Genomic DNA, 21,218 nt, shown 5'->3' with positions numbered 1-21,218 from the left:
AATGCAGACGTCTGTAAACTAGGCTTTAGCTCTAAGTCCAAAAATAATAGGGTTGAAACGACAAGGCTAGCGGCTGTATTTTAGCTGGTTGTGAGGTTGGTGAGGAGATGTCCATGTCTCAAGTAATTAGGGTGTGCGCTGAGGATCATTCCGTGATCATTTTGTTACATGTATTTTGGGGACATTTTCTCAGCTTCCAAGACCAGACATTTGAGCACCACCTCCCATAGAGCATATAAAGTACTCAGGGAATTCATGTGATGTGTGGGGGAGTGGCACACAGTGATCCTCAAAGCTATGGGGTTCAGTCATGGGATGATGAATCCTGAAATGAGGAAAATTATATTCAGCAGTTGAATTTCAGGTAAAAATGGTGGAAGGATTTGGATGTAAATGCTAGAATGATTTTCTTTGGTATCCAGGGTTTTTTCCCCGATGAATACCTTTGTCACTTGCTCTTTTAATCTCTGACTTTCCCTCTGAAAAAGCAGCCTAGAAACCCAAGGATTTTGTCAATGAATATAGGGCCATTATAATTCTCCCTAATGACGGCAAGCAGGACCACATGAGTGCATTCTTGGCGTGTTCTGAAATCGTCTTACATCAACACCAGTGTTCAGGAAACTCCTGTCCCTAGTAGGGAATCCACTGGGCACTTCCAGCCCAAGGTGGGTGGCAGGTACACATTTGAGAGCCGCCATTGACACAGACGTGTGTAAGTACTGTACGATATGGCCAGCAGGTGGCAGCAGAGTTCCTTCTTCTAACAGAATCCACAGATTAGAGCAATTCTCCAGCAGATGAAGTACTGTCTTGAGGAAGGAGTGTCTTTTTCTGATTCAAATAAACCAGTGAGGAACCAGAAACCTGGAGGATTAGTCCCAGCGTGAGCGTGCTCAGAGGCTTAGGGCACCCGCATAAACCTCTGCAAACAGGGGCTCGGCACTGGGTAGGTAGGGACCCGGGGGACCCTAGCACAAACCTAGTGGTTTGTGACAAGGGAACCGTAGTCTCCTGACCACGTCAAGAAATTGACTTTTGTAGGGTGTGGGGCCAGTGGGTGAGTTTTTCATGAGTACATGCCTGTCATCCTATGTATCTAAACTCACTGCCAAAGCTATGTGATGCTCTGTACTGCTGTTCATCTTGATTTGGTTGTAGCACTTTAAAAAATTAAACCAAAGTGGAGAAGCCAGTGCTATAATCTAGTGCTTCTTTTTTCTCCTGGTTTTTGCACACACCAGGCTTCTTCCAGACACCCTGCCTTTGGTGCCCAGTCCATTTCCTCTGCCAGAAGTGACCTTTTCTGACCTCCATCTGTTGAAATCCAGCTCCTCATCCTTCAAGACTGCTCAAACATGATATCCTGAGGCGCTCTTTCCTGACTCCCTGCTCCTGGCTCGCGCCCCCCTCCCAGCAGGCACCAACCAGGCTTCTCCAGCGTCTCCATCTGAAGATCCCCCGGTAGCCATCAGTGAGAAGCCCTTCACTGAGAGGTGGGGAGGGGAGTGCTGATGCTTTTACAGTTGCCTGTTGTGAGATGGAACTACGTTCGCATTAACGGTGCCCGAGCTGGGCATTCTTCTCACACCTGCATCCTGCACTATCGCAAAATGAATGACAAACCCCCTTCTTAAAGACCTTGGCGGTTCCCACGGCCACCTCGGTGATGCTAAGGCTACGTGTGCACCTTCCACCAGGCCCTGGAGCTCCAGTATCGCCCAGGGCCGCCTCCTGTGGCTCCCCCTCCACCCCCCAGAGGAATGCTCTCCTGACCTGGTCCTCCAGGTACGGTAATGAAGGGGAGAGAGAACTGGAGAAGCTCAGGGGCCAGCAGGATTTACAGACGGTCCCAACTTACGATGGTTCGACTTTCAATTTTTTGACTTTACAATGGTGCGCAAGTGATACACGCTCAATAGAAACCATGCTTTGAATTTTGATCTTTTCCCGGGCTAGCGATATGCAGTAGATGCTCTCTCATGATGTTGGGCAGGGGCAGCCCCCGCAGCTCCCAGTCAGCAACGTGATCACGAGGGTCAACAACTGATACACTTACAACCATTTTGTACCTATGCGACCGTTCTGTTTTTCACTTTCAGTACAGTATTCAATAAATTACATGAGACACTCAACACTTTATTATAAAATAGGCTTTGTGGTAGATGATTTTGCCCAAGTGTAGGCTATGTAAGTGTTCTGAGCATGTGTAAGGTAGGCGAGGCTAAGCTGTGATGTTCGGTGGCTTAGGTGTAGTAAATGCATTTTCGATTTCTGCTATTTTCAACTTATGATGGGTTTATCAGGACGTAACCCCATCATAAGTTGAGGAAGATCTGTTCTTGCAAAAGGGCAGAACACTGCTGAGGAAGAGCAAACAAATGAAGGAAAAAACCAGGAGGTAAACACAGAGAAGAGGATGCAGATAGCAGGCCGAGAAAGCCCGCCCCCTCAGCTGCAGGCGAGTTCTGGGCAGTGCGTCAAGGGGGAAGGAGAGTCTTCTGGCAGCCGCAGAATGGGATGGGAAAGAGGATATACAGAAGTCTGCTATGAGTCATGAATGGGTCCTTCCTTGGGCTCTGGTCATGAACACCTAATAAAGATTTAATTTGTTTTTCAGTTAATTTTGTGGTTCTCATTGTTTCAGGATGCCAGTGTCTCTGCACGTGACTCCCTGTGGGACAGGACCTGGTGGCCGGCTTTCTGTGGGTTAGTCTCCATTCCCACTGCCGCCACCTTTGGGCCCTCACTCCCAACACCTGCAATGCTGACGGCATCTTGTCCAAGGCCTCCTGCCTGCAGTGCCCCACCTGAAGCTACCACGGCCTCCGGCTGTCCCCGCTCACACTCCCAGCAGGGCTACGGGGACATCATCTGGGGTTTGGTTTCTAGTAATAGTGTGTTGCAGTTATTTTTAAGATGTATTAACCAGAGAAATGTGGTAGCAATAAGAAACCACCTTACTGAAGCCTAGTTATCCCCCTTGCCTCTGTAAAAATGGTTATTTCTTATCCAACATATCTTCCTAAAATAACACTCCCCTCATGTCAGTCTCTCACTCAGAACTCCAGTATCTCTTCATGGCCCAAAACAAAGCAAACCAAAAATAAAACAGACACTCTGTTTGGCAATCAGTCTTCCACCCAAGAGTCAAAAGCCTGACTCTCAATCATCTCTGCAGCCTTAATTCTCTTCGCACGTCCGTGTGAATCTCACTATGGTGGGAAATACGACTAGTAAGCAAGTTACCCAGGTTTCTAAAAATTAACATTCAATCTATTGATGGAAAAAACTCAAAACCCTCAACTTAAGTTCATCTTATATGTTTTATTATTGCATTCATGAATATAGTGATTTTTAAAAACCACTTTCAAGGGGCCTGTGTGTTTGGTTCTGTTTATTAATGTAGTGAACTGAACTGCTTTAAAACGGCATTTAAAAATTCAACAGATTGGATATCCCTGTTAAGTACCTCAACTAACAAGCCAAACCTCAAGTTCTTAAGTAACTGTTGTTGAAAATGAATTACACTTATAAATATGATGAATCATAAGATATCTTAAACATCAAAACATTCTAAATTAAGAAAATTTCCATTTAAAATCACAAGTCTAAATCACTTATTCAATACACACGTTCAGTCAGACTCACAAGACTAATTTACTCTTTAGACTCAATTTTTTTTAAACTTCACACAAACTTCATGAGAAGATTTAAGACAATATTATTACTCCGGGTTAGATTCTCTCGATATGTCTGCCCTTAAGCCTAAATCTTCCTAGATTAAGCGTGCTGACCCACTGAAGCAGCTGCCTTCCCCAGCAATGTGAGGGGGACGCCCAGCTGTATTGAGCTGTTTAGCAGCTAGAAGGCCGGGGCTGGCCACTGCCCCCCACCAAGCTGACCCTCATGTGACAGCCGTTCTGTCAGCGCCCTCCTGACGGGAGCCTCGGAGCCCGCGTGCCCTCGTGTCCAGACACAGCCCCCAGGTCCTTGTTTACTCTCGGCAGTCGGGGTCCCCAACCAGTTTGCTGCTGCACTAGACTGGAGCCCGCAGTCTGGTGACTGCTCTGTCCTGTTCTGTGAGGGCCACACTCCCATGACACTCAGTGGCCAGAGGTCCCTCCTGGTTTTAGGTGGCTCTCTGGTTAGATGCCAGATTACAGGTTCCAAATGGGACAGATATTAAGAAATGACCTGAAACTCAGATTTAACTGGGAGTCTTATGTTTTTACCCACCAAATCTGGCAAGTGTACCCTCCAGTGACCCTTTACTGGTCATGCAGAGCACGTCACTGATCATCTGTGACAGGTGAGCCGGCCACAGCCGTTGTCTTCACCTTTCTCTCAGTTGTCCGGGGTCCGAATCTTAGGCCCTTCTCATAGTGGTTACTGTCCTTGTTTTCATTTCTGTACGTGTCTAACAAGATGTGTTTTTTTAATTCTGTATTTAAAAATTCTATATATTTTTGTTCACTCTGTTTTTTAAAATAAAAGATTCCTCTCTCCCACGAATGAAAGAAGCAAACTAACCCCCCCCCCAAACCGAGGGACACGGTCCCAATCCTCCCCCATCAACAGACAAGTCACCTTTACTCTCCTTGGCATTTGACCCGGCTGCGGTCAAATCTGGGTCTGTCTAGAACGTCACGTGCACGAGGGCAGAGCAGTGGGTATGCCTCTCGGCCTGCTCCTCTATGAGCACCCAGCTCCTCGCCCAGTAGCCGGCCCACGGGAGGGTACAACGCATATCTGCTGAAACACTCGAATGAGCACAACTTCAGCCAGTAGGAGGGAAGAGAAGAGCGGCAGGCTCTGCAGTGTCGCGAGGGAGAAGGGAGCGCTCCTGACCTGGCATGATGGTCTTCCTGCACTCCTGGCACTTGGAGGAGTACTCGTGCGAGTAGCAGTCCGTGCAGAGCAGCTGGTCCTCCTTGGCAGCGAAGGGCTTGTCCACCAGTGAGCTCTGGCACCGCGAGCAGTGGAAACAGGCCTCATGCCAGTGTCGGTCCTTGTAGGACAAGTCCTGCAGGCCAGACCACAGAGATGGTCAGAGGAGACAGGCGGGCTGGCAGCTGCTCTGCCTGACCCACAGTGCAGGGGGCATGGTGCACAGCCAGGGGCAGACAGGGAGTAAAGGGGCCAAGGCCTGTGGGCCTTCCTGGACCACCAGCACCTAGCTCTGAAATGAGCCAAGTTAGGCTCCTTCTCTCCTGCTGCATTCGGGAACAACCGTTTAGACAGGTGGGTGTGTGTGTGAGAGAGAAAGAGATGCTTTAGAAAACCAAATGGATTTCCCTTAGCTATTGCCTGTAAGAAGGAGAAACGGAAAACATGAGACTCATCGATGCTTCTCACTTGACACCCGCTGAGAAGGAAGCGGGCGGCAGGAGCCCCTTGGCCATGAGGAAGCCCTGCAAAGCCCACCAGACAGCAGGGTGGCTGAGCGCACCGGCGTGGGTAGAAGCCCGGGTGCAGGGAGAGCCAGACAGGGAGGCCCGGGACAGGGCCCCGGTCTAAGGTGCTGGAAAGCGGGTCAGCGGAGCCTTCAGGTGTGGGGGTCACCAGCCGAGTGTGGGGTGGATGGCAGCGAGGGTCCGAGAGGGAGCATCAGGCAGAGAGAGTGCGCGAGCTGGACGCGGGTGAGAGGGGCGCTTGGTGGAGCTGTGTGCCGGGCTCCAGGGACGGGCAGGGCGTGGGCTGGACCAGGAGGGCCCTCTCAGGTCTGCAGGGAGTTGAAGTTCATCCTGAAGGCAGCAGGGAGGCGCTGAACTATTTAAACAGGAGAAGGAACTGCTAAGACGGTGACAGAAGGACGAGGCCGTGGGGGCGGGGGAGAGCGCGGAGGCCGAGCAGACGGGCGACGAGGGGCGCAGGCGGGGCCCACGCCTGTCAGCGCGGGGTGACAGCGGGGAACCAACCCACGAGACAACACCGTGTCGACTTGGGGCCACCCTGGATCTCGCCTGAGAAACAACAGGAAATCTTCTCCTACCTGTCTTTTCTAAATGGCACGTGGCACGACACAAAACTAAAATAACCCATTTACATCCAGCGTTATCTTAGAGGGATTATTTTTCTATTGTCCTTTGTATTCCCAGCTCTCACCTGAAACCATCATCCGTTTACTAACGAGGCAGAAACAGAATTCTAGGCCACGGCACGGTTTCCTGGGAGCCTTCCAGATCTCAGGTCTGAGCACCGCGCTGCTCATGCAGATGGCCGTCAGGAATATCCTTCCCGAGATACGCCCCTGCGGCCCAAGCCGCGGCCGAGGCTGCAGTGACGCCCAGTGCGGGACGTGAAAACACATACCTCGGACTTGATCCGACAGTCCTAGAACACCAGCTGAACGCAACCCACGCTAGAACACTTCTCCTTTGCTGAAATACTGTGTGTGCGCGCGCGGTGTCCCAGAACCGTGAACCAAACTACAGTCATTTGATTTGATGATCTCTTTGCACATTGTTTTAGTTCAGAGAGTTTTAAAATATATAAATGTCGAATTACTTTGAGAGCAGTTGGATATCTGTGAAGGGTGTGCCTTGCACTGCTCCCCCTCACTCTGCTCCTGTTGGAAGCTCGCTTTTGAGGACGTTTGGGAGGAGAACCATGGCCAGTGCGAGATCATAAGGAAGGAAGGTGAGAGGAGGGTAGGATTCTCTCCACGCAGGACTGCCTGGGCTCGTTTCTGTGAGGCTGTCTCCCCACTGAGCCCCCGCTGGCACTGCCCGCCCCCCAGGACCAGAGCAGCGGCTCTCTGAAAGGCCTGTCCCTCTCCGTCCTCCACGAACCCAAACTGAGCAGCGCGTACTGGGGGCAGAGAACTGTCCTGTCTCTTGCATTTTTAGCCTCAAGTATTTTCAGAAATTTTTGGGAAAAATCATCTGCACTTTACTGGTTATTATTTTTGTATGTGTGTGAGGAAGATCAGCCCTGAGCCAACATCCATGCCAATCCTCCTCTTTTTGCTGAGGAAGACTGGCCCTGGGCTAGCATCGGTGCCCATCTTCCTCCACTTTATATGGGACGCCACCACAGCATGGCTTGACAAGCGGTGCATGAGTGCACGCTGGCTGCCAGCAGCAGAGTGCCACACTTAACCCCTACGCCACTGGGAGGCCACTTTACTGGTTATTTTGACAAATGAAATAAAGTACAAACTGCTCTAATTTGAGTTAATGACCATCCTTATATGCAAGCTCATTATAAACTGCCAAGCCTGTATTCTCCATATATCCCTTCTTCAAAAAGAAATTATTATTTTCCTCCTTCTGGGGTACTAGTAATGATAATTATTACCATGTTATGAGTTCAAGGCACTACACAGCCCTGCAAGGTAAATATTACTACTGAAGCTCAGAGAAGTTCTTGCCCGCAGTCACATAGCTGGCACAAAGCTGAGCCAGGGTTCAAGCTCAAGTCCTGATTCAAAATCTACTTCCACTGAACCACACCAGGTAAGATCCTGGAAGAGTTGGTGTTACTCTTGGCTTTCAAAAACCATACCCTTGATGAGATCTGTGTACATCCATTGAAAAAATTCAGAAACGATGCCATATTCTGTACCCAAATAAATGCAATTTGGCATTGCCTTTGTCTAGACTGAATAAAGCTGAACAAACCATTTAAAGCTCTGTCCAATAAGAACAGTAATTAGCCTAATTTAAGAAGAGTTGGAGTTTTTGATCATGCTATCACTGTTATAACACTGTGTGGAATAAATGCATTTAAAAATTTTTGTATGGAAAACAATATGGCAGTGCCTCAAAAAAATTAAAAATAGAATTACCATATGATCCAGCAATTCCACTTCTGGGTATATCCCCAAAAGATTTGAAAGCAGGGACTCAGATATTTGTACACCCATGTTCATAGCAGCAATATTCACACTAGCCAAGAGGTGGAAGCAACCCAAGTGTCCATCAACAGATTAATGGATAATCAAAATGAGGTCTATCTATACAATGGAATATTATACAGCCTCAAAAAAGAAAGAACATTCTGACACCTGCTACAACATGGAAAAACCTTGAGGACATTACTCTAAGTGAAATAAGCCAGTCACAAAAAGACAAATACTGTATGATTCCACTTACATGAGGTCCCTAGACTAGTCAAATCCATAGAGACAAAAAGTAGAATGGTGGCTATGAGGGGCTGGGAGGAGGGGGGAGGGGACAGAATTTTAGTTTGGGAAGATGAAAAGAATTCTGGAGATTGGTTGCGCAACAATGCAAATGTACTTAGCACTACTGAACTGTACACTTACAAAGGGTTAAGATGGTACATTTTATGTTATGTGTTTTTTACCACAATTAAAAAAATTAGAAAATGAGTCTTGATGACTACATAAAAGATGGAAAACACCTTTTCAGAAGTTAGCTGGGTTCCCTCTGTGCAGACAGTCACCTCCTACAGGATCGCTGTTGTGGGAAGCTGCAAAGCCTTTTTCACGTTCTGTGCCTCAGCACCAGGCTGAGAAGAGAAACCCAGAGGAGCAGGGGTGAGGGGAGAAGGGAGAAATGCCGGCCTGCTTCCCGAAGATGGTCTAGTGTTCATGTTGGCTACTCTGCCCGGGGACCCAGCGTCCCACAGACAGGGGCTACAAGCTGGTAGTGAAAAGAGAAGGAAGGGAAATACGGGTTCAAGGAAATTTGCCTTTTGAGGGTGACCTTCAAAAACACTGAGGGAGGAACTTCCGCGAAGGCCATGGTGAGAGCAAAACCTCCAGGCGTCACCACCGTCTCCAGCCTGTTAGCGAGACCCCAGAAGGAAGAAGGAGCAGCGGAGGGGTTAAGTGACTGGACAGTCACGGAAAAGCTCATTCTAAAATGTTCGCGTGGATCAGAAGCACTGCAGAAATCCACTTTTCCCATGGTTAACATTTTTGACAGGAAAACACAATTGCTACAGTTTAAGGCTGATTTGTTGACAGACAGTTGACACCACAAAGTGTCTTCTAAATTTGGGTACTATCAACATGCCCTTACTAGACCATAGGCATCAAAGCACGACGTCTAGACCTTCTGAAGCCCAGCTCCTCACGTCTACCCTTCCGACACTACCCTGCTGAGGTCACTCCTGGGCTCACGGTCACCCTGTCTCCCAGGAGCTGCTGCATTCCTCGGAATGACGCGAGCTATGACATCCGAGTGGCTGCAGCCATCTCACCTTGGCTTCTGCCTGAAAGGCTGACCTGCCCCTTCGGGCTGATATAGAGCAGATGCCTGGAAATGCTTCTCGTCCCACCCTCCCCCCAGGAGAGCTGGGCCGGGGGTCACTCCCACATGACAACCGGGGTGAGTTATCCCGGCATTCCTTTCCTGCAGCCATCGTAACTCCCCTGCACAATCTCCCTCTGTCAGTCTACCTCTCTCTTGCACGTGCGTGCACACACACACGTATTTCAGCATTAACACACAACAGTTCCTGAATTGTTTACTCAACAATGTTTGATAATTCTCAAAACCTTCTGACAAAATATTTTCCCTAGGCGCCAGCCCCACGGCCTAATGGTTAAGTTTGGCCCACTCCCCTTTGGTGGCCAGAGTTCAGTTCCCAGGTGCGGACCTACACCACTTGATGGCGGCCATGCTGTGGCAGTGACACACATACAAAATAGAAGAAGATTGGCACAGATATTACCTCAGGGCAAATCCTCCTCAAGCAAAAAAGAAAAATTTCCCTAAAGATAAATATCACCTTATGACCATGCTCTTAAATTTCATGGTGTGCAATAAATAAAGAGTCTTTAAACAAGCTACCATCACCGTTGGTGGTGGGTCATCAGTGGGAATATAATTGGCCCACCCCCCCACCTCTAGCTGCAGGCAGTAGTGAATTTCCCAGGCCAACAACATCTGAGTGACTATTGCATGCAGGCCGAGTGGGGACCTTGGGCCACTGGCTCCACATCTCCTGTACCACAGTGCCCCTCTGGGATCACGGGAATACCTGACTAAAACGCCTGATGTATTTCATCCTTGTGGGTAAACCCCAGGGCTCTAGATTCAAGTCTGGTTTCTGCTGTATACCAGCTACACGACTTTGGGCAAGTTATTTAACCTCTCTCAGCCTCTGATTTCTCACCTGTAAAATAAGAATAACAGTACCTACCACTGGCTGGGAACACTGCATGAATTAACGAGTTATTACATGGAAAGCATTTTAACATGTAAGAGTTTTATGTTAAAGCATATATAACTGGTATATTGTAATTGCTCAATTACTGTGAGTGTTAGCTTTTATTCAGATCACAGCTAATGAGGAAAACAGCTGCCTCGAAGCATGACTTGCTGAAATTACACTTACTCATGAAGACGGTAATATCGATTCAACTTTCCCTCACCTTGAAGCTCCCATGCTAGTAATTCTACCACTCCGCTTTTGTAGAGTGCTTTAGAGTTCCTCAGCCCTTTTAAATCTAAAATTCTTTGTCTTAATCCCCTCTTACCAATTTTGAGCCATACAAGAACCCTATGAAATCAGGTTTTATTCTCATTTTATAGGTGAGTAAAATTCACGTAACGATGCTACAAAGCGGCGAACCACGTTTTCTGCCACATTTCCACTGTCTTTCAGCCGTCAGTGATCTGAAAGCACTCAGGTGCGTATTTGGCTCATCTCCATTACCCAGCCCAGCAGCATCGTTACAAGTGGGTCCCAATATGCTTGCCCACAGCCTCACCTTCTGCTCTAGTGCTCCGTTCACACCCCCTGCCCTTGCCCATGCTGTCCCTTGCCTTGGGAAGCTCTTCCCCCTCCTCTCCAGCAGGCAAAATCCCCTCAGCTGTAGGGCCCAGCTCAAACACACCTGCTCTGGGGCGCTTGTCGGCTGCACGTGATGCTGGCTGAGGGAAGTCACGCGCCACCCCCAGCTAACACAGCGCTGTAAAGACCTGTATCACACGTCTCCTTCAAAATCATATACGGGAACCCTTATCTAACCAATTATGCTATCGGGATCCCCCGTCATTCTCTTTCTCGGGTTCTCAGTTTGTGGTCTCCTGAGGAGTCTGAGTTAAGTTAACAAATTCATGTCAAACCTTCCTCCTGGACTCACTTCTTAAGAAAGTCCACAATAAGTAGGAAGTGAGAAAAGACTTTATGGCGAGAGGAAGGTAACTAAATACTGCCAGCTCTGCTTTTTTAGGACACACTGAGGCTTTTGGCCAGGAAGACATTCTCCTGAGTCCTGAGTCCTCCTCCTGACCGTGAGGCGGGATTTTAGGCACGTAATTCCCTGGAGCGGAGAGGCAGCCTGGAAAATGCCACCAAGAGGCCGAGAAGCTAGATCATAATTGATTAGACCCGTGTGCCTGAACCCGAGCTTCCTGTCGTGCTCTGGATATTTAGTGCAAGGACTTGGTGCCTGGCGGCCCCTCTCATCCCTGGTGGTCGCAGCTCCACACAGATTTCTAGTTTTGGCTCTGAGGACCGAGCGAGTCTCCTCTGGTACCTAGCACACCACATGGGCCCCAAAGGGGAGTAGGACAGAGATACCGCTCAGAAGCTGGAGATACCAGGTTAAGAAGCACAGATTCACTGACAGACTTTTAAGAACTTAAAAATGTTCTAGAAATATCCAGGTTTTAAAGTTCTCCGGAAAGAGAATGAAAAAGAAAAAAGGAGGAAAAGGAAAAAAAAAAATCCCAGAAAAAATTCCAAGGCTAATCTTGTGCTCACAGAAATGTCATAAATTGCAGTAAAATGTTGATAAACAATGTAAGATTAGGCCCAAACACTTCCTTTCCGATTTTATATTTTTCCATTTCAGAAACATTCCTAATACGGGAGTGCCTTGGCTTGGCTCTGAAGGTGCCCTCATGGTGACTTCAGCTGAGCGATGGGGGGCGATAAGGGACCTGAGGGGACTCCTCAACCTTCAGCTAACTGAGGGTGGTCCTGGGCGGCAGGGCACTCCACACCAAAGCTGCCCCTGGCGCTCACCCCTCCATCACACGTGGCTCCCCCGGGCTGGGAGAAGTTCCACAACCAAGCAGTCCTCAAAGCCACAGGGCTCCACTTGATAATGGACTCTCAGTGTGATTTGCACTCAGCACTTTGAAAAGATGTTCTATGCTTTGAGATGGTCAGGTTATCATGTTTCCAACTGTATATTCTTTCAAATCCTTAAAAGCAAAGATCCTGAAGAACAGACAACGCAGGAATGTCAGCACTTACGCCGTGCGGCCCTGTTCCAGGTGCTCCAGCCATGTTCACTCATTTCCTCCCCGGCCCCAGTCCTGTGGGACGGCAACCCCGATTTCCGACAAGGAAGCCAAAGCTCGGGGGCGTCATAACTTGTCCTTGTCACACAGCTCGTCGCAGGGGGCCCCAGGCGAGTCTGGCTTGAGTCCTGCCTCGGTGGGTGCTGTGTCACTGCTGAACGCTGTGTCCGTGTTGGTGTGCTTTGCAGATGACCTGCTGGTTTGTGTGGACTGAGAGGTCCTTCTTATATTACCCATCTGGTCAGCTTTGTGCCCAATTCCGAGGATCCTGCTTTACTCAATTCCCTTCAGAAACAGATTTTGCTTTTGTAGGAGGATGTCTAAGTAAATATACGTATTTTCAATGCTCATTACAAACTCTGTGGACAAATTACATGGAAACTCTAAAAAGGTGATTCACTTATTAAGCACTTAAAAATCACCTCAACAAATAAAAAAGTGCCGGGTTGGCAAGTTGGACTGTGAGAAAGTATCTGAAATAGTAGCTCTTCCCAGAACGGCCCGGAAGGACCAGTGGGAGAGGCTTGTGTCCTGCTCAAGGGCAGGAAGAACAGGTTTTTCCACCTGATGCCCCCTAAACCAGCCTTGGTCAGTGTAACAGGGACATCAGATTTAACTGGATATGTACAAACCTCAGTCTCCTATCTCAGAGTCCCCTGGCTGCTTTCTGCCTAAAGACCCCAGAAGTTTTCTGTCCTTTAAGAACTTTCCAAATGTTAGCTGAGAAACTTTTATAGTTTGATGGGTGGACTTGTGCCAAACTGATCACTAATTCGATGTTTCCCATTTAATTAACTAGAAAGCTGGAAAGAGAGTCACAGAAACAAATCAAGCGTCATTTCTGCAGCACAGACATTGCCACTGAAGGAGCCCAGGAGAAAGGCAGGAGCCTTTTGTTGGGGTCATGTGACAGAGGCCAGGCAGATGCCTTTTACTCATAGGACTGACCACTAGATGAATCCACGTCTGACCTGGGAGTCACAGAGACAGTGCCCACCCGCGGCTGCACGGGGCAGACACATCGCACGTCAATTAGGAACCACCACCTCTGGGTTCAAATTCCACCTCGACTACCTCCTAATCCTGTAACCCTGGCAAGATCCCCACCTCTCTAAGCCTCAGTGGCTTCCCCTTGAAATGGAATGAAAAAAGTTCTTCTCTATAGGGTGTTAGGAGGAATTTAGATCAGGCAATTAAGGCATTTTCACAGTGGAACAAAGTAATCGCTCAACATGTGGTATCTCTCATGACTACTATTAGAAGCTGACCCTGAATGCTAGTTTTAGATCTGCAGATCACTATTTCTTCTCTTCACAGCCCCCTCTAGGGCACATGGGTGGGTTTGGCAGCCCATCTGACTTCATGGCACTGCTCGCAGAGACATGGAAAATTCAGTCTGAGCTAGGCAATAAGGCCCAGAGTTTGTTCAAGTCACTGCTTCGTTAAATGCACGGTACTAGTGGCCATCTCTGAAGTTACTGGCCTAGCCTATCTTTAGTTTCTTGAATTTTTGAAGCCCAGGAATTAGGTAGACCCATCCAAAAAACATCTGTAATCAGGCTAAAAAAAATTTTGGCAGTATCCACAAGTGTCCAAGAAAAATTTCAGAAACAGTGTAATGTCAGAGGATCATGAAATTTGATTTGTATTACCTGTTCTCAACTATTCCACTGGCCATACAAGTGAATGATTTTTACCCTTTGCGATCACAGTATTCCCTCAGGGTTACTAAATAGAAATAAAGAATGTAATTGAGTGACTGCAGAGAAATGATATTCAAATGTATGTAAGCTAACTGTGGAAACAGGTCCTGAGGTCTTGTCTATCTCATTTAAAAGTCTGTCAGTACCCACATAGCCGAATTCCCATAGGCTTGCCAATACATTAAAATTACACACAGACACACATCCTTCAGAGGGAGAGTGAGGGGCTCATGGTGCCCACGCTATTTTAAGAAAAGAGAATGGCCACCAGAGCTGCCTGCTCTGCTGCTTGATCGAGCGCCCTGCTTGCCAGGACTTTTGGCTTTATTTCTTGAAATAACAGAAACAGTTTTTCTATCATTGCTTCCTCCACAAAACTACATAATTACTTCTGAAAGTCAAGAAGACCGTTCCAAATGTTCAAAGGCTCCAAATGGCAAGGCCTAACTTCAAGTCCACATTGTTTTTCTTCCAAAATGTAGAAAATCGCATGGCGTGACTTCACACAGAGGGAGCCGCTGAGCCGGGCTGAGAAGCTCAGCATGATTAACTCCTGACTTTGCAGCAGCCTTGTTGATTTTGGCCCCACTTGGGGGATTCTTGTTTATTTGCTCATAAAGTATGTGCGGAAGGATAACTAGTTTTAAGAGTCTTTCCACTAAATCATGTTGGAGAAATGATAAGTGATTTTTGTTTTGTGGTTTTTACTTTAGCCACCAGTGAAGGATGACTAGCCACAAATATCCACAGTGTTTCCTGTAAACTAGGGTTATCCTTGGTCAGAATAATATCTCACCTACTTACGTCTTTTCCAGGTAAAGCTTTTATAAAATAATAATTTTTTTCTCTGCCTATTAGTTCTTCCTCAAATCGGACATTTTTATTGATGTTTCTGTAATGAAAACTGATAAAGAGCGAGGGCGAAGCTTCCAGAGGTGTGTGGAGGGAACATGTTACATAAAGAATAGGGAAGTAGTCAGAGGAAAAGTGGAAGTCTGGAGTTTATGACACCATCAGCTGCTATTTAGAGTGCTGCGGGCTGTGCATCTATATACCATAATAACCCTAGGAAGCAGGCACCCTTGTTTTATCTCCATTTTAGAAATGGGATGACCAGCACAGAGGGGTCAAGTAATCGGCCCAAGTTCACACAGCTAGTGAGACACAGAGCCAGGGCTGGAACCAGGCGGTTTGGTGTCTGAGCTCTTATTTTCAGCCTAGCAAATAAATGGAGAGGGACTAAGAATGCCCATCAGGTACAGCAAGACACACATCAGACAGCTGGAGACAGGAAGGTCTTCACTCTGAGACTAGCAAGATCAGCTACTTTCTGCTCATGGTAGCCGAATCTCTGAACAGTTTAAAGTTTACACAGAACCACTGCTGACTTTCGTTTCTTTCGCGTTTGGCATGCCACTCCTGATCTGAAGCCAAAAGATCCATAGCGGCAGCTTGGTTTCAAGTGGCCCATGCCGCACATCCTTCAGCTCTGCTCTGGGCAAAGGCTTATTTCTGCACAAGATGGAAATTAATTATTCCTCAATTGTCACTAAGTACTTAGCAACAGAGCCTGAGTGCAGCCTGCTGCTTGCTGCCTTTCCTAGGAAGGATGTGATAAAGGAGAGAAACGTAAGAAACATGCATTGGATGTGTTAGAATGGTCCAACTGCAGACACAGCCTAACTCAACCAGCCAGCAGTTACGTGCTGATCCTACCACCCCGGAGTAGAGTGGCAAAAATCCCGACAAGGCACACCAGAGTGAGAGCAGAAAAGAGACAGTGGAATTCCATGAATGGCCTTGGAGTCCAGCAAGCTGGGAATTCTCACAGAGATTTCAAAGTGACCCACGTTGTACCAGTTCTGTGGCTCTCAAGATGACAGCCACTTCTAGTGCTTGTCACGTGTGTTTCAGTGGCAGTTTTGCAGGTGAAGACATCAGAGACCTTAGAGACGCCGAAGCACCCCAGGGCCGGCCACCCTTCAGTGGCCTGGGGTGGACTAAGGATATGCTGAGAGTACAGACCTGTTCCCAACACTCAGGCCCAGGTAGTCAGCACAGTGACTGGCGGCCTCTGTGGAACCTGCTGCCCACCCACAGCAGGAAAGCTGGTAATTCCTTCTGTGTGAGCTTTTCCCCGTGAAAAAGAACAATACAAATTCTGGTCTTCCCCCACTCAAAAGAAAAGAGCCGCTGCTATTCTAATGAATTTGGTGCTTGTCCGTGCCCCCTGATCTGGGAATCAGCTTTGGTTCACTCGTGCACAGTCACTCATCAAACATTTACTGAGCAGTACCTGTGAGCCGTGAGTCAGCACAAGGCAAACAGCAGAAAGAGGGTGTTGCCCCACAGAAAGCCACAGCACTGGAGGCGGCGGTCAGACCAGGGCACTGGTCACTAGAAGGCGAGAAGCGTACCTTAGGACACTCAGCACGCGTGTCCTGGGAAAGCACTGACCAAGTGCTCAGAAAGGCTTCTGAAGGGGCCAACCCCATCAGCGGGGGCTCAAGAGACGGAACTCAACAGGCGATAAGGATTAGGACTTGAGCACAGGCCATGCAGGAAGGCCCGTGGTTTGGGACGCTGCCCAGGGCAGGCCCAGGGGTACCTTGCAGTCGCAGCCGATGGGCTTCCCGCACTCCTCGCAGGTGCTGGCGTAGAGGGCCTCAAAGCAGGCCACGCAGTAGGGGCTCTCCTCTCTCAGGATGTACTTCTTGCCAAAGAGAGACTCTTCGCAATGGTGGCAGTCAAAGCGCTCGGTCATTTTGACACCTGGCTTTTCAACAACCTGTCAAAAAGAAGAGAAAACACAGGTTCCAGTGAGCACGCTCGGAATGCCGGGCATACAAAGGCATTAACCGTCCGATGGCTGTCAGTGTCATCCGTAGCCAAGGGGTAGGGATCTCCTCTGGGTGAATAATGGAAACTTACCCTTTAAACGGTCATAATTTTCAATGATACTTTTTAAAAATTAGTTGGGGCAGTTTTTTGTTTGAACGCATTTCACTGCTTTCAAGTCCCAGTCATAGCCGGGTCTGCAGCGTCAGAACCAGCTGTCTCAATTTTGGATACAAGTAAGAGTTCACATCAGAGCCCTCATGCTGTGGGCCGTGTGCGTGCTTCAACGTGTGACAGGGCCTCACATCCTCCCTTTCTCCCTGCCCCCAAAATAGAAAGGCACGGATAGAAACAATATGTCCATTTCTATAAAAAGATTTCCCATGAGCTCCCCTCTATGATTCATAAATTTGAATAGTGAGAAACCACAGTGGCTCAGGGAGGGGTATCGGAGTTGGCACATCTGAGATAAGATGCCAAGAGAACGCTGCCCTTGACCTTGGCGTGGCAGTGAGAAGCGCACCTGCCCTTGCACAAGAGAAACTGCCATACGCCCCTTGGGGCAAGTCATTTGTCCCAGATGAAAAGATTATCCTTCCGCTGCCCAGGTATCCAGAGAGCAGGATAAAGGGAAAGGCTGGCTTCCAAGAACAGGGATTATCACACACGAGACAATGCAGTGGCTGCAGTCAACGGCCTCTCCAGCAACCCCTCGCGCCTTTCAAAGGGGAACAAGAACGCATCTCCACACCAGGCACGCTGCATTTTTCCAGGGTGGGCAGAGAGTGTGCATGAGGGGGTGGAGGGAGGCATGAGGAGGTCTTCACCTCTCCGCATCCTCATCTGCCTTTCGCACGCAAATATGATAGAAGTACACGGGAAAGAAAGAGGCTACTGTGGCAGTACTGGGGGTGGAGAAACACTTCCTGGGCGTTAAAAACAGAGAGTCAGTCTTCTTCAAGAATATTTTCTCAGGTGGTGATATTTAATTTGCTAAAATTAAAAAGTTTTATAAATTGTTAAATATGTAGACTGGCTGACTACATAACTCTGAGCATGTTTCACCAACTCTAATTAAACTTGGTTCAATTTTCAGCTGTTTCAAACAATTTAAGAGTGAAATTCCAGAATAATACCCTATGATGCCAATAAGGTAGTGCTGCCTGGTTTATGATAACTGCAAATTTGATAGTGTTTATTAATTTTGTACTTTTGTGTATACACAGTCCTGACAACTGTAAGCAAAGAAATGAACATCTTTCAAACATCCATACTTGGTTATTTCTGTGTTTATAGAACACTTTTTTCCCAAGAGTATTAGACATGCAGCGGGACACAGGTGGCAAGATCCATCCTTCAAAACAGCTCTTCCTGGAGGTAAAGAAAACATCGTCTGGACATTCCTGTGATAACATCACAAGATGAGGCTCTTGTGCATTTGAATTATTACTCTGAAACCTAACGTATAAGTATCCTTTGTGCTAAGGCCATCTCAGGTTGCAGCAGCCATGCTGACAGAAGAGTCAGTGCTTTCCTGTAATTGCTTAGTCACCGGCCTGGAAAGTGGCTATCATTTACTTCATCACAATTGAGAGCTGTCCTTCCAACATATATATTTTTCCAATAAAGGGTGCCATTTACCTGTGGAACCAGAGGCTTACTGCCTATTCCATTGACACAAATATAAGAATAATGATTTGAGAATCTGAAATAAGAACAATGAAAGGAGACAGAACCATAAATCATAGAATTTTAAAAGCTGGAAGCAACTCCTGAGATTATCTATGACAACCACCTCATTTTATGGATGGAAAAACTGGAGCCCAGGAATATTAATGAAAAAAGAGGATTTACATGAGCTTTCCCAAATAGCCACCTAAGACAGAAAAAACAAACTCTCGATCTAAATCAGAAGGTGGTTCCGGGCGGGTTCGGACAGGCACAGACCCGGCTGGGGATAGGAAACAGACGACAGACTGCCCCGACGACGTCTATAGAGCACCATGTCTGTGTCCTCAAGCCAGTGGAGACGTGAACCTTGTTTCCTGCAAGGTAATGATCATGATGCTCCTGTACGTGGTGTGTGTGTCTCCTACCTCCCCCAGTTCCACAAGGCAGGACGGAAATTCTCTAAGCCAGCAAACTCTGAGAAAAGCAGGGCTCCATGTCTGCTCCAAGTATGGCTGAGGCTCCCCAGACACAAACGCCCTAGTCATTGATACCCACGCCCAGCAGGAGGAGTGCGGTTGCGACCAGCTGAGAGTGTTGGAACGTGTTGAGGCACTTGGCCCAGTGGTGCGGCTCCCATTTCTGTAGAATTGTTTCCGATGATGATGGATCTCTCTCTCCCACCTTGCTCCTTATCTCCTCTAAGAAGTCACTACAATTTTAATGATCAGGAGAGCTCTCCTGCCTAAACCAACAGGTTAGAGTGTAAAATGAGCACCCATCACTAATTAGGAACAGAGTGGGATACACTAGACCTGGGAAGGTCCTCTTACAGATTTCTGGAGAATTGTATGAAGCACAAACCGTGAGATCAAAGTAAGTAGCCCATAAGCTAATGAGAAAACTAAGAGCTTCCCTTCTACCACAAAGTGTTTAATACCAATTCTCCCTTACTTAAATGCTACCAAATAAAATATTCTTTAAAAAAAAATTGTGTATTTAAAGTTACACTATCAATCTTAAGCTTCTTTTTTTTTTTTTTTTTTTTTTTTTTTGTGAGGAGATCAGCCCTGAGCTAACATCCGCCAATCCTCCTCTTTTTTTGCTGAGGAAGACGGCCCTGGGCTAACATCGGTGCCTATCTTCCTCCACTTTATATGGGACGCCGCCACAGCATGGCTTACCAAGCAGTACTTCGGTGCGCGCCCGGGATCCGAACCAGCGAACCCCGGGCCGCCGCAGCGGAGCGCGCGCACCCAACCGCTTGCGCCACCGGGCCGGCCCCAAGCTTCTTTTTAATGGAAAAAAATGTATCTACAGTCCTACATTAGAAGCCCCCAATAACTTGGCATTTTTTACTCATATAAAGTACTTGTTTACTCCTTCATTCAAGCAGCATCTGTTGAGCTAGAACTGTACATCAGATGTTATGCAAAGTGCTGGAGATACAAAGATGAAGAAGATACAGGCCCTCCCTGAAGGAACTTGTGGTCTAATGAGGAAAACAGACCTAGATCAAACAGATGACAACACGCCAGGCCCAGAGCTGCGATGGAGAGATGCACAGGGTACTATGGGAACCCAGGGGAGCCCCTGAGCCACCCCTCCTGGGAAGGCAGGGCCGGCTTCCTGGAGGAGATGTCACCTGTGTTGCGAGGGGTTAGCCAGGTGATACTGCAGGCCAAGGGGCAGAGGGCAGAGGCATGGAGATAAGAGACAGGGGAGAGTGAGCAGATGCCCCAGGAAGATGGGCGTGACTGAGATCACTGCGGGAGTAGCAAGGACGGAGCTGAAAAGACAGTCAAAGGCCAAAGAAAGGGGGGCCTGCAGCCTTGATCATGAACTTGAATTTGCCCTGGAGACGATGGGTTTTAGCACGTCACCTCACCTCGGCAGCCTGCAGTGCTGAGGGGAGACAGGAGGGCCATTGCAAGTTTCCTGCCTGTAAGCCATGTAGCGTTGAGGGAGACGAAACTGAGGGGCAATGACTCTACAGATGTTTACAGGGTGTCGGAGTCCACTTCTGAATCATTCCTTTAAATAAAAATTGGACATCTTGGTTCTGTAAGGACTGTTTTATCCTAATTGTGTCCAATCGGTTCCCCTCTCTGAACCTGCATACCCCACCCACAGGTTACACATCATTCCTGTCCATCACCTGGTGCACAGAAACACTGCAAGGATGAAGTAAGGAGACACATGAACAGAAGGTGTGGCTGCTGACTCGTTATGTCAGTGAATCAACTCCAAATTACAGTGTCCGGAGTACTTATTCCCCACCGCGGCTAAATCATCCTCTGATGTCATTCCCCCCTGGGCTCTGAACAACCAGGATGTTTGAAAAAGCTGGATCTCAGAGTACACGCTTGGCTCCAGGCTACGCTGACTGCACCGGGTGAGGCGAGGCCCAGGCGCAGCGTGCAGGCCCGGGCGTGGTGGGAGAGCTCTTTGACTCCGAGTCTGTCGTCAGCCCGGGCTTTAGTCAGACCTGAGAATGAACGTTCAGAGAGCAATGGGGCAATGATGCACAGGGCTCTCCTACTGAAAATCACGGTGATGTTCAGTCCACAGGCTGGTAAACGTGGGTTATTTTAAACTTCTCAGATTTAAGAACTGTAGAACAAAGTTTGAGTGGGGTAAGTGTCAGAGCTAGGAAAAGAGAAGAGAGAGATGAGAACAAAGGGAGAAGGAAAATGAAAGGAGGGTAAAGGGAAGTAGGGAGAGGTGGTAATAACGGAAAGAAAGGAAGGAGATTCGGAAACGAGGTGGAAGAGAG

General features: G+C 47.9%; 1 protein-coding gene across 4 annotated transcripts in view; it reads right to left on the bottom strand.

Annotated features, from left to right (window-relative positions):
• Window positions 1-21,218, bottom strand: part of FHL2 (four and a half LIM domains 2) — a 66,225-nt gene that overhangs the window by 9,056 nt on the left and 35,951 nt on the right. For 3 of the 4 annotated variants that reach the window (XM_058534370.1, XM_058534372.1, XM_058534369.1), the window contains exons 2-3: window positions 16,545-16,724; window positions 4,852-5,026 (exon numbers count right to left, since the gene is read on the bottom strand). In XM_058534370.1, coding sequence (XP_058390353.1) covers window positions 4,852-5,026; window positions 16,545-16,700 — 331 coding nt within the window. In that variant the 5' untranslated portion in view covers window positions 16,701-16,724. Of the gene's footprint in view, window positions 1-4,851; window positions 5,027-16,544; window positions 16,725-21,218 lie in introns of those variants that run through there. The other variant, XM_058534371.1, reaches the window with a different exon arrangement.

The sequence above is a fragment of the Diceros bicornis genome, chromosome 40 (genome assembly GCF_020826845.1).
Source record: "Diceros bicornis minor isolate mBicDic1 chromosome 40, mDicBic1.mat.cur, whole genome shotgun sequence".
In the NCBI taxonomy this organism is placed as follows: Eukaryota; Metazoa; Chordata; class Mammalia; order Perissodactyla; family Rhinocerotidae; genus Diceros; species Diceros bicornis.
Note: the sequence above shows the minus strand (reverse complement) of the source record. Positions and strands in the feature narration are given on the sequence as shown.